This window comes from Podospora anserina, chromosome 4 (genome assembly GCF_000226545.1).
Source record: "Podospora anserina S mat+ genomic DNA chromosome 4, supercontig 4".
Classification (NCBI taxonomy): domain Eukaryota; kingdom Fungi; phylum Ascomycota; class Sordariomycetes; order Sordariales; family Podosporaceae; genus Podospora; species Podospora anserina.
Genome location: NW_001914850.1, coordinates 1,582,574 through 1,595,755, shown reverse-complemented (window position 1 = coordinate 1,595,755; position 13,182 = coordinate 1,582,574). Strand labels below are relative to the sequence as shown.

The following is a 13,182-nucleotide window of genomic DNA, read 5'->3' as shown; positions in this document are numbered from 1 at the left end:
AACAAGCCCACTATCCAGAGGCCTTCAGCTTACACAGGCGTGACAGGATAACATAGAGTGGAATTGAGACGTCCCATGGGGACATGTTTCCAGGAGGGTGAATGTGACTGTTACCAGTCTTTGCCTCACCCTTACCTTCCATATGGACCAATTACGACCGATCACTGGCGACGAATCAGAATAAAACTTCTATACGTGAAGCATTAACCCTTTCGCCAGGCCATGATTCTCGTACTCGACAGCCCTACGCAAGAGGGTTACAGTTTCCTGGCCCCGACACCAACAGTCAGTTCCAGACCGAGCTGAGGCACAGCCAAGTACCGTAACTGTCCCGTTATGGGACCTTCTTTTCATCTCTTTTATTTTATTTATTTTATCTTCTCCGTTTTCATTCATCCCACCTTCCCTGACTCGCCATATCCATGCATTACGTGCCCGCAACCTCCTGGTCACCACAAGATTCTCATTGCAAGGACCGGACATCCTGTACCAAGTGATCGGCTTAGCATAACCATCTGACGATTTTTTTTCTCAGGAATATCGCGCCTATGCAAGACCTTGACCGCTTCTCGTTTCTTCTGTCATGACATGGGAATGCCATCTGATATGCAGATGGTGGTGGTGTAGTGCAGCAACCGAAGGCTGAGGCGCACCCATCTCCCGCAGGCTAAATGGCCGGTTAAATGTTATTAGGGGTCTCTGAGGCCGTTTAGTGGGAGGGACTGCCGGCTTGTTAGGGGCTGGGCAAGCAGCTGGACAGCCTCAGGGGGGTCTTTACTGGACCCTAGATCACTGTTTGTTCATTTATCCGGCATACACAATATGGCGGTGCGAGTCATCCGGGGGATGTGTGATGCTTGTGAGTGGACTGGGGAAAGTCATGAAGAAGCGGACATGGCGTCTGCGATGCAAGCATCACTTACATGGCATGTATGTAAGTAAGCTATGTACGACAATGCCGGTATCATCCACTCGATGATCGCAATCCATTTCTGGTTGCCGCCAATATCAACTTTGTGGTCAGAAGAAGACACACGCAGTTTGTTGAAGACCTACACACGCCTCTTCCTTTGCGGAACGGGACTTGGCTGGTGCGGTTGCGGTGTCGTTGCTGATGAATCCTCTCGGCCCTTGCTGGTGGTCATGAATCCTCGCTGGGTCAGCCTGGTCGGGCGATTTACCAGCGAGGTCACGAGTTTCGTTTTCCATCATGCGCGTCCGCCTGTCGACTGTCGCGGACGCGCGTGGCAATAACTGAAGACGCGGGGAAGGAGATGATGCGAGGGCGGGGAACCATGGTTTTGGTGGCAGGGGTTGTTTGGACCTGGACCATGGGAGACTTTGATATCACGACCAGAACCGCGGAATGCGTTTCGCCTCCTCAGCGGTGAACCAACGAGGTATTCGGCTTCATGATTGAGACTGCAAAGAGTAGGTACCAGGGCCTCCAAACCCTTTCCGTCAACCCACAAGCCGAGAAAGGCAGGGGGCCAAGATGAGATGATGGCATCATCTGTTTCTCATCACAGTCAAAGAGAATAGATATCTGCAGGGAACTTCATCATTTTCTCAGAGAGCGCTATCCCAACCAGCTGGTTCCTAGGCTTTATCCCGGACTTGTGAAGGGGGTTTACTATTGAACTTGTAATGGAGGGTGGTGAGAACTAGTCGACCGGCAAGACTCCCTATTTGCTGGAATGGCTGTTGTGTTACACAAGCCAGCCGTGCCCGCGCCTTGCCGCAACCCTCTCACACCACGCAACCGGTCACCCGTCACCTACCCGCACCTCGCTGCTGGCTTAGGTGGTGAGAACAATGCGCCGGCGTGGGGGGGCAAGAACCGAAGGTGAACGGCACTCATGAGGGGGAAGGGGGGATTGCGCCGCTTGATGTCGCCATTTTCTACCGTTTTGGGGGGCTGGGAACGGTTGGCAAATATCAAGGTTGACGTGCCTCAATGAGTCCTTCACGTGGTCTGTGGAAGTGGAAGGTGAGATGGTGGGTGTGACTGAAACATGCATCTTTCAACAATGCCTATTGTTGAAGACCCACTCAGCACACCACTACGCTATATACTACTACTGCTACTACTACACACCACACTCTCGGTGTGAGGATGGCCACCACCACGTATCGCCATGACCGACAAAGACATTGCAACCCACCTTTGGGGGGGTGTCAAGTCGGCTGGGCTTCCGTTTATGGGCCAAAAAGCTGGGATAATCACCCTTTTACGGAAGAATTACACCTACCAAATGGTCAAGTTGGTTTACCGAGCTTTACATTCGGCAGTGAAGTGGGTGTGGTAGTCTTGTGAGATTTTGAGGGGGGAAAGAAAGGGGGAGGATGATGTTCAGGGCGCAGTTCCCGACTCTTTGGTTCGGCGCTTAGCTCTCCTCCCTTCCCCCATTTTTTGGCTGCATCCCTCATTGTATGACGAACAACAACCTCGATGGCATGACGGTTTTCGGGGCCGAAACGGAAATGGTGGTGGTAATGTAAATGCCCTTATGCTACACAATCCTCAACCCAGCAGCACATGGTTCTTGTGATCAAGGCCTATAATCTGGCTGGCCTTGATATGATCTCCCGGTAACAATAGGGCCTTCATGACACAAACAAATTTGTGCTGGTATTTTTGGGCGGGCCAAAAAGTCAATCGTGAGGCGCAGAGGGGGGAGGAGGGGGCGGCAAGGCGGCGGGGCCTCTCGTCAAAAGACATCACGAGGTGAGTTTTGAAACGGGAATTGGATGGCGGGGGGTTGAAAGCCGTGCCCGATTGTACTGTAGGGAGCTGCTCCCTTTTTGGTAGCCGCTTGACGACAATTGACGCTTCTGCCGCGGGATCTGGTATGTGATGGGTTATTTACGGCTATTGATGCTGTTCTTGTGGTGTTGTTGATGTGAAATGTGATGACCACCGCCCTTTACTGAGCTCACAATGGGGGTTGCATGGGATGATTCAGGGTCGATGTTTATCCCTCACTGTTCTCGTGGGTTGGGTTGGATGGTGGTGTCTTGAATCAAGGATGTCTTAGTTTAGACTGAATGAAGGGTTTGGTGAGGTGAGGGTGGTAACCTGACTAAGAGGTCAGAGTTGTGGCGGCCTGGTTTACCGTGGCAGCCTGGCCTGATCTGACTGACCTACCACCTATCCTGTTGACGATGGGTTGGCTGACTGTTTGTGTATCGTGGCAGGAGGGGGTCGTTGTTCCCTTTCAGCTGATCAACGCCCCGGAAGGCTCTGAGTGCTGACAGAGTGAGCATTAAGGAACAAGCAAACGGGGAGTCGGAGAAATGAGACCAGAAAAAGATGCAAGTTCTGGGTTGCCCGAAGATTCTAGGTGAGATAATGATCCTCATGCGTACCTATGCAGGGAGGTATGTAGACTTACCACGTCGTGGACAAAATGATAGAGACCGCAGTATGGGATCAAGACCTAGAAAGATGACGGAAACACCACCGACCATCTCAGTGGCTCTCTTAACTATCTCCAAAGGCCTATTCATACATGCTTAAGCCTTATGAACTGTCTTTGAAGGCACACTGCCTAGCTTTAAAGGTCTTTGTTCCCAGCAACAGTCTTCCTCTTTTTACTCGCAACGTGCTCGTCCATCAAAGTCCGAGAGATCAGAAATATGCATAGTTGTGGTGGTTGCAAAATACTGAAGTCTGATGTCTTAGTGAGAACTACATGTCAACACCTCTCAAAGAGCTGAAAAGGGGTGACTGGCTTAAAGAAAGGGGGCTCCTCATCGCTGTGACTACCAAGAGTGGTTAAACGTTAGACAGAAGAACGATGACATGGCGCATGCTATCCAGTCAAGCCTTTTATGTTCTTTGACAGTGCAAGTAAACAAAAACTATGCCAGGTCGGAGATGGAGACATGAGCTATTGGGTACCCCATATAGAAGCAAGTGAGGTAGGTTGACGGGAGAACATCAAAGGAGATAGGGAGTATTATGGCTTGAAGACAACACAACTCATCCCCTCTTCATTAATATACCTTGCCTACCACTACCCCCTGTACCTAATGAGATTACCAAGTACCACGGAAAAAGTGTCACAAGCGTTCTATAGATCGGAAAGGATAAGCACAGATGCCTTAATCAAGATAGGGATAAAATCATCCCCAAAAAGACACAGCAGGCACAGAATTGATGACAACAAAATCTGATGGAAAAGGAAATACCAGGTATGTGTCTTCACGTCGAAACACCCACTTAAGATCATCATGCCCAACTTCAACACAACTCCCAGGATATTTTGGCCTTTACGGCTTCTCAGCCTGCAAAATTAGATTACCACCACTACCTAGATATAGAGCTACCTGCTTTTATCAAAAGAATAACCCTCCCATATACCCCTAAACTCCGTGGAGATTATCCTTCCCATAAATGCCAGTAACCCATTTCATAGATCGTAGGTAATCCTCGTAAATCCTCATCATAATCATGTCCCCAAGACGTATACCTCCCACCACCACCCTGCTCCCAACGCCAGACTCCTTCAAACCAAAGAAAGAAAACAGATTTCCATATCCATGCCCCCAATCAAACTCTCACCCAACAGCCTGCACCATCACCACCGGCAGCACCGTCGCCCCAAGCACACTAGCAACTATGGGCCAACTAGCAACCACACCCCACGACCCAACCGCGCCCTCTCCCTTACCCCTCACAACCTCCTTCACAACCTCCCCCAACTTGTCCCCCTGTCCCACAGCCATCACCACCGGCTCCCCAGCCATACTACACCAACCCATATACTCCCCCAAAACCAACATCGCAACCAACGCCAACCCCGAACCAACGCTAACAACCTTCAAATCCCACCCCTTATTCTTCTTCTTCTTTTCCCCTTTGCACTTCCCCTTCGCCCACAACCCCTCGAAAAACCTCACCACAACCGGCATCATAACCACCACAACCCCAAAGCAAACCAAATACACCCCCAAGACAAACATCCCCCCCTTTTCCCCCTCAACAACAACACACCAAGCCTGATACCCAATCCCAACCCCAGCCTGAAGCATAGGAAACAACCTGTGCAAAAACCTCCGGTGCCTCCCCTCGCAACGATTCCCCAGCTCAACACCCGCCATCATCGCCAGAACAAAGCTCGAGAACCCCTTGACCGCCAGAAGCGAAGGCGGCGGGCTCAGACAGAGCGCAGAAGCGACGCCGAGAAACAACACCCCATGGGCCGCAGCATTGACCATTTTGGGGGGAAACACTCCAGGCTCAGTCGCGATTCCCTCGTCGGCGACATCGACAAGCTTCTCATCCAGAGATGCATGATTCGTCTCGAGAGAAGCGGCGGCGGGTGTGGACAACGCCTGACCGAAGCGAAAGATGGAAATCATCAACGGAAGACTCAACCCCATGCAGGCCAAAAACGCAGCACGGTCGACCGTCGGCTCGAGGGTGGGGGTGAACACAACCGTCGACCCGGCAGAAATGATGCCGCCAATAAGGGAAAGTCGAAGAGCAGCCTTTGGAGCAGCTGGCTCCTCACCTTCCTCCTGTGAAGTAGCAGCCGAGGGGATGGTAAACCGAAAGATGGGAAAAGTAACATAAGACCCCAAAAGCCCAGCACCAGCAGCCTGGAGAGCAACCCAGGCAATGCTGTGCAGCTCCTCCTTGGAGCTCGTGTACCCAGAGCTGGACCCGTAGATCACAAGCGCGGAAAGCTCCGTCAAGGCCAGCCCAACACCCATGATCACGCCCAAAAGGTGGATGCTCCATTTGTCTGCAATGATGAACCTCGCCGGGCGGGTCATGTCAAGGTTGATAACCCTAAACCGGCCAAGCTCCCACGTTGTGAATTGGACCATGTACAAAATGTACACCAGTATCGAGCCAATCGTGACGAACAGGCACACTCCATAAGTGTTGCTCTGAAGGGTCCAAACAATTGACACAACAGCAGCTGTTATCCGTAAGGCCCATACGAGGAAGCAGTTGACAGCAGCCATCCACCACGCCAGACGAGGCGCCATGAGATCATGGAGCTTGAACAATCGTCTGACATTGCCGAGAAACTCGTTCCAGAGACTGGCCCACATGAGGTAGAGCGGACGACGAGGAGCGCTGTAGGCCAGGATGGTACACATCGCAACGATACTAAGGATGTGATGGATAACCAACTCGGGCACAGAGCTCAGGTCTGGCAGCTCCTGGATGTAGAGGACGGCCCGGCAACCCCAGCACCATTGTTCCGCTGTGTTGAGTGGACGCACAAGCCCGTAGAGGTCCCCCTCGGCCGGGGTGCTCGCCAGGGCTGCTGTGCATGAGACAACCGAGATGACCTTGGCGATGGTGCCCAGCCAAGTGCTGAAGTAGAAGTTGTACCTGCGACGGATGTCCTCTCGAAGAAATTTGTCGAACTTGGGGTTGAACCGCTTGACGATGCCTTCAAGAACGTATCTGACCACGGCCCAAGCCGTTAAGCCGGCGAGGAACGGTATGAACGGAACCTCTGGTCGGTTGTTTGTGCACGTGGCGTTTGGATCCATGGTAAAGGACGAGTCATGCACCTTTGGATCAAAGAGTATAAGAGAATAGAAGGGGAGAAGGTAAAGAAGAGTAGAGAGATGGTTGATGATGAGCGAGCTGGAGCGTTGATATCTTCGATGAAATCGGTTCGAGACACCCTAGACGTGGGATAAAAGAGCCCGGGTCGAAGAATTGCACTCTTTCCTTCAACGTCCAAAGATCGCAGTCAAGTGGGATGATCAAGTGTGGTCAAGTGTTGACCGGAGACTCATCAAGGTGTGGACAAGACGCAAGGTGAGAACCCTGGCGGTCAAGCAAGCGGCGGAAACACGAGGCTTTGGGCGGCTCGGAAAGCAATACGACCTATTAGAGTTACGCCCGGAAACAAGAAGTCCGGTGCTGTGTGGGTTTGTTGTTGTCGTTGTAGTCCGGAGGTCCACTGAACGATGACGATGATTCTCAAGATAGCTCTCTTGTACTGAATGGCGGCTCAGCTGTCAGTCTACTATCCCGTGGCAAAGCGCCCCGGATATAGCAGTATGCTGTCTCATGTGATTAGATCGGATCGAGCTGATGACTTCTTCAGATCAGGCTCAGTTGCCCTCAAGATCATAAGTAAACAATGAAATATCAGACGGACGTATTCTCGTGGAAGGGTACCCCCACCCAACAATACCGGAACCTCTTGATTGGGCGTCACTGGCGTATCCATCCCACAGCCACGCGCAATTGTCCGGTGTTCAATAGTCCATGACCGGCCGGGTCTTGAAAGCCGCCAGAGTGGCTGTTGCGAGCCCAGATCCGCAGGCAATGGGAAGCATCGAATATCGCTGCTAGCTCCATCGATCTTCCGATTAGGTTCCAACTCCAAGTCAACTTCAAAACCAAGTAATCCAGCAATTTCTCGTGTTGTTTGCATTGTTGGGACCAGGTCGACACAGGAGGAAGTAGCCTTCTTATACAAAGGCGTGTCTCTGTCAATACGAGAGTGAATTGAGTTTCTGGTTTCCATGGTACGCCTTCCGCCCTTGGTTGCGTCTCAAGAACCATATTTCGACCATCAAGGTAACAGGCAGGTAAGTCCGCCACTATGGATAAGGAATCTCCATCAAGTCAGACGGAGCCGTTCTCCGGCCGAGGTTCCATTGTCATGCTCAAATCAACAGCGGCCTCAATCATGGCTGCGACGCCTACGCAGGATGGGGAACCGGGACACCGCCGTGTTTCTCGCACACGGCGTGCGGCGATATTCCTGTTTCTTCTCCTGATACAGTTCGTTGTTCATCTTGACATGACCTCGGTAGCTGTGGCCGTGCCGGTAGGGACTCTTCCCTGTGTTGACTCCAGCACCGCAAGACTAACAGCAAAACATAGGATATTGCGAGAGACTTGAACGCGACGAGAACGGAAGTGTTTTCCATGGGCACCATATACTACCTGAGCGCCACCATCTTCCAACAGCCCGTTGCAGAAATCTCCCATGTCGTCGGAAGAAAGCCAGCGTTTCTGCTAGTGTTGACTTTTGCAGCCGCCGGGACAGTCATCGCTGGAACGGCAAACAGTATCGCCGTCCTTCTTGCCGGCCGTGCTTTTCAAGGATTTGCCAACGCCGGCTCGGTTCTCTCTGCTATTATCCTGACCGACCTCGTGCCTATCCAGGATCGAGCCATCTGGCTGGCAACCCAAAATGCTGTCACCGCTATCGGTCTTGCCTGCGGACCAATCATCGGAACGGCATACATCAGGCTCAAATCTTGGGTATGTATCGTGCGGGATGCGAACCTGTCAGTGGCTAACATGTCAATAGAGAATGTTGTTCTTCATGAACCTTCCGCTGCTTGTCATCTCTGCTATCGGTCTGGCATTCCTGCTCGGGTTTGACAGACCTGAGCTAGGCATTCGAAAAAGTCTGAAAAGTGTCGACTGGATCGGTATCGGAATATTCATCCCGTCTGCCCTGTCATTCCTCTCGCCATTTGTCATGGCTCCGACGCTTTTCCCGTGGATATCCGTCCAGGCTTTGGTACCGTTAGCATCGGGCGTCATTGGGTTGGCGACACTGGCGGTGCATCAACGGTTCTTTGCGAGGCGCCCAATGTTCCGGCCCGAGATTTTCAGCAAGCATGTCACCGTCTCAGCCATCCTCGGCCTGACGGTCTGCGGCATCTGTCTGAACATACTCTTGTTCCATCTCGTCCTCTTCTGGGAAGGTGTGCGGGGCTATAGTAAGATGGAAACCAGCGTCGCAGTCCTTCCAGAAACAGTGAGCATACCCATTGCGGCCCTGGTGTGCGGCTTGGTGATGCGTCGGACGAATCGAATCCGGGAGGCTGTCTCGGTAGGCTGGCCATTAGCTGTTCTCTCACTCGGCCTTCTGTGGTTCATGGACGACAACACCCCTCTGCCATGGTTGGTCATCGTCAACTGCGGTGTTGGTTTGGCGGCAGGCATCTTGATGGCAGCGCTCAATGTTTCGCTTCTCGCGGCGACAAAGCGTGAACTTAACGGCCATGCAATTGCCATGGGCTTACAGGCCAGGTCGGCTGGAATGTGTCTTGGTATTGCCATTGGCACAACTGTCTTCAGCTACACCATGAACCAGAGGCTCCGGCAGGTAGGCGGGGAGATGAACTCTGAAGAAATCTTGAGAATGATTGAAGAGATCAAGCGGGATCCTAACTGCCGGAAAGCCATCATCGATGCTCTTCGCGTGCTTTGGGTCATTTGCTGTGCCCTGTCCGGGATAGTTGGTCTCTACAACTGCGTCTGCAAATTCCCTCTTCTGAGGGATCCCTCCGCCGAGGGCCCAGGCACAGAGAGAGTTGCAGCCAACGGACCGGAGAAGAGGGCAAACTCGAGCACCGTCGCTTCTCAGGACTCCAAAGTCTGATACCTAAGGGACGATAAAGGCATACCGAGAAACGAGAATTGACAACTGGGTGGCTATTTTGTTTACTTGGAGTTTATTGGTCCATCAGAAGCTTGTTGATACCCGGCATGACTGGCCAACTACATTGGGCGGCGTTCCGGAGCAACTTTGGGATAGACAGGTAGGTAATGATTTGATGCCCCATCAGATCACGATCTAACATAAGCACATATGAATACATGGCACAATGATCACGAATACAACACGATCAAGAACACATGCGTTTCAGCAGTATGGTGAGAGGACCACAGTCACCTTGGGACTAGTTTCGGCATACCGGTACTTCGTACTGGATGACTGCCGCCAGAGGAATTGACTCTTTCGAGTATCATCGTCGATGGGGAACATCTACGTCAGAGGGGTGGTCGCGTGCTTGAAGCTGGTTGACAGCTGACAGTTCCCAAAAGGCGGGGTGATTGGGCGGCCGAGCTGAGGCATCGGAGCAAGGGAAAGAGCCTCCCATTCAAGCGGTGCAACTCCGGGAAGGTGCACCGAGACACGTGAAGCATCAGTCATGGCCGAGGAAGTCGCTCAGCAATGCTCAACACCACCTCAATTCATTAGCACACCACTTATTTCCTGTCTCTCATTCATTTGCTTGTCACCTGTATACACCGTCAAAGGTACCGTTATCATCAATGACCTCAGCATCCAAAATCCACGTGGTTCATGTGTGAGGCCCAAGGCAGTGGTTTGTGCCACCCCACTTCCCTTGACGTAGGGCTTGCCGGCAATCTGAGACGAAAGAAATGAGGGTGGAGTGATGGAGAAGCTTGTGATCTTGTGACAAAATAAAAATAAAATAAAAAAAATCAAGAAAACGGTCCCAATAATTTCATTCTCCCTATTATTTCATTTTATCTCCCCCTGAAGATGTTTTGACACCAAACACCAAGGCGCCAGAGAGCCTCGAGAACCCCTGTCTTCCCTAGCTCGACAGCTTGGGACCAATGGGATGTAAAGGCTCACCTTCCGGAAACGGTGCAAGTGAAGCTAATGCCCCTGCTATCACCACTCTCGGGCCTTCCAGAAGGGCTTTGGAAGTCCAACCAACCACTCGAGGCCTGAGCGGCGAGCAGCAAGGGGTGTTGACGACGGCTTCATTTTAAGGCTTGGCTGTTGTGGTCACTCGGCGCTTTTTGCTTGCTAGGGCAGCTTTCGTTTCTGTTACGCTTCACCTAGTTCAACTCTTCGTGATCAGATGCGCCCAAGCGATGAATCTGAATCACTTCCATCCCTCTTCGAGAAGCATTTCCGTTCTTCGGGTTCATGGTGCCCGAGTGTGGCTTTCGGTGATGCCGCTTTGATGCCTTAAAGACTCATGTGCCAGAATTCTTTACCCTGGCGAAGAAACTCGGCGACCGTTTTTTGAAGATCTCTATGCCTGTAAAACGGGCACAGCGGTGTCTGGACGGTCACGCGGAGCGAGTGTGGGAGTGAAGATCACTTCTCACTCAATCTCCGGTTGAGTTGCTTCAGCATCGAGATACTCAGAGTGACATTCGATATATGAGGCTCTTCCTTGCAGCCGATTCACTCACTTCTTGTGCTGTGTAACATTTGGTGGAGCTCACCGTGGTGAGGAATGACAAGATGATGTCAATGCTGGTGGGTTTGGGCTGCTGCACCCGTCCCGGATTTGACCGCGTGGTCGGGACGATCCCAAGTTAAACATGAATTAATTGGCGTTTCTGATTTTTCGATGCGCATTGATTGACGGGGTTGACGGCATAGACCATGATTTGCAATGCATGGCCGTCAGAACTATATCCATCTACAACCTGGTCGGCAGGAGAAAAACAGATATTGGGTTGTTCAAAGCGGTCATTCGAACTCGATACCAGATAGCCAAGAGCACCTTCTAAAGTGCTGGTCTCGGATATCTTATCTATTATCGCAGTGGCTTCCGGCGCCGGCACCGGCACGGAAGGTGCGGGCCTCGGCGTCCGGGCGGACAACGACAGCATAAGAACTCCACAACATATAATCACAACAACAACCTTCATTCTACGAAATCATCGGCATCAAAACTCTCGGTTCCAAAACGGGCAAAAGAGTCTCTCCATTATGTGATTATCTTGCAGAAATCCGGGTCCTGATTGCCGTGTACTCTGCACGCCTCTATCCTCAGCCTTTGTACTTCGACATTGACACTCGTACCTCGCAAGATCTACCACCCACCGATCCGTGCCTTTCCACCCCTCACAGCAGCCCTAGCCCCAAGAAAGCCATCCAAGAGCCCAAGACTCGCTCTTCAAAGCCAAACGTGGAAAACTCGACGATCAATTTCCAATTTTGGGTAACCTGTCAAAACTCACCATGTACCCCCTCGCCAACCTTATTCCCAGTTTTTTTTTTTGGAGATACAGAAACGCCAAGCCGCGATACAACATCACTACTGCGAGATTCGGCATCTCCCAATGAAATATCCAGTAGACTGACGACATTTTGACCCCCTTTTTCTTTTGTCTCTTCACATGTACCAAGATATCGAGAAAGAAACGGCTTTCCCTGGCCGATGTTTTGTCGTGATCTCGATGACAAGTAAAGCACACCATCTTCGATTACAGGACTATTTGCTTGCCAACCAAAGTCTCAACTTCCAAGCCGGCAGTGTTGCATCCCGTTCACCCATTCACCAAGATTTGGACATTCTCAATTCCCAGTTCGACTTCGTGATGGGACCTCAACATCCCCAATCTGGATTGTCAAGATTCCCAGACTGCATTTTGCCCGCCGCTGTCATCCTCCCCCAAAAACCTTCCCCACATTCCTTCCGCCTTGCCTTGACACAATTTCGCAGCCAACCAACCGCCCGGAATTGGTCCCAGGCGTTCCCCGGATTGTGATTTCTCTGGTACCGGCAAACGTTGATTGTTGGTACATGGCACTAAATGAGGCGGAACGCAGGCCCAGCGAGCCGGAGCTTTGACCTTTCAGCTTTCCCAACCCTCAACTCTCACAGGTCAACTCACAAAGACATCCAAACACAGACAGGGTTTGGGAATGGTCACCGGCCAGCGGAAAGGAAAGGTAAGTAAGAGACACGGGAAAGAACGGGCACTCGGTCAGCCCCTCTTGGCCACCTTGTCTGTCATTGCCTGTTCTATCATCAAACAAATGAGGCGCAGACATCAAGACTTTCCAAGATATTCCATTTTGTAACGTTGCGGGCCTGGTTTGAATGAAAATCAAGAAATAAAAACGGACACCGAAATATTTTATTTATTATTCTATTTTATCTCACTGGCAAAAGAATAAAATAAAAGAATCTGGATTTAATGATTCGTCCGTCCAAACCCATCACAGATCAACACCCCAAAATTCCCCCATCCTTCTCCCCAAGCGTGACCATCCCCTCTGCACCCTCATCACATCTCGATTCCTCCACGATCGAGATACCTTTCCCCGTACCCATTCCCGTGATTAACAACAAGCATCAGATCAATTCCCCTTTTCTCTTTTTAAACCCCTCCAGCGTGACTTGAACCTGACAACCATCACTCTCCCAACCAATCAGATTTTTTGTGCTTTTTATCCCGCGCTAAAGCGGGTAGGTGGGTGAGGTGAGACATGATGACGCTGAGACTCTGGCCTTAACCGCCGGTAGTGGTGTGTTAGGCGCGGCGTTTTAAAAAGGTGAAAGTGACAGTAAAAGAAAAAAAGGGGGTGATGTTAATGCAAGACATTGTACGAGTCACCAGATAAATTATAACTTTCTTGCATATGTATACATTTGACTGCCGCCAGCCGA

General features: G+C 51.3%; 2 protein-coding genes across 2 annotated transcripts; one reads left to right on the top strand and one right to left on the bottom strand.

Moving 5' to 3' along the window:
- Positions 1-4,563: 4,563 nt before the first annotated feature.
- On the bottom strand, positions 4,564-6,519 carry PODANS_4_6480 (uncharacterized protein; the record flags this gene model as incomplete). Its single annotated transcript, XM_001906158.1, has 1 exon — positions 4,564-6,519. One exon carries the CDS (start codon positions 6,517-6,519, stop codon positions 4,564-4,566), a length of 1,956 nt encoding a protein of 651 aa, XP_001906193.1.
- A 1,399-nt stretch (positions 6,520-7,918) lies between these two features.
- On the top strand, positions 7,919-9,389 carry PODANS_4_6490 (uncharacterized protein; the record flags this gene model as incomplete). Its single annotated transcript, XM_001906157.1, has 2 exons — positions 7,919-8,191; positions 8,307-9,389. The coding sequence occupies 2 exons, from the start codon at positions 7,919-7,921 to the stop codon at positions 9,387-9,389; spliced, it is 1,356 nt and encodes a 451-aa protein (XP_001906192.1).
- Between the last annotated feature and the right edge of the window lie 3,793 nt (positions 9,390-13,182).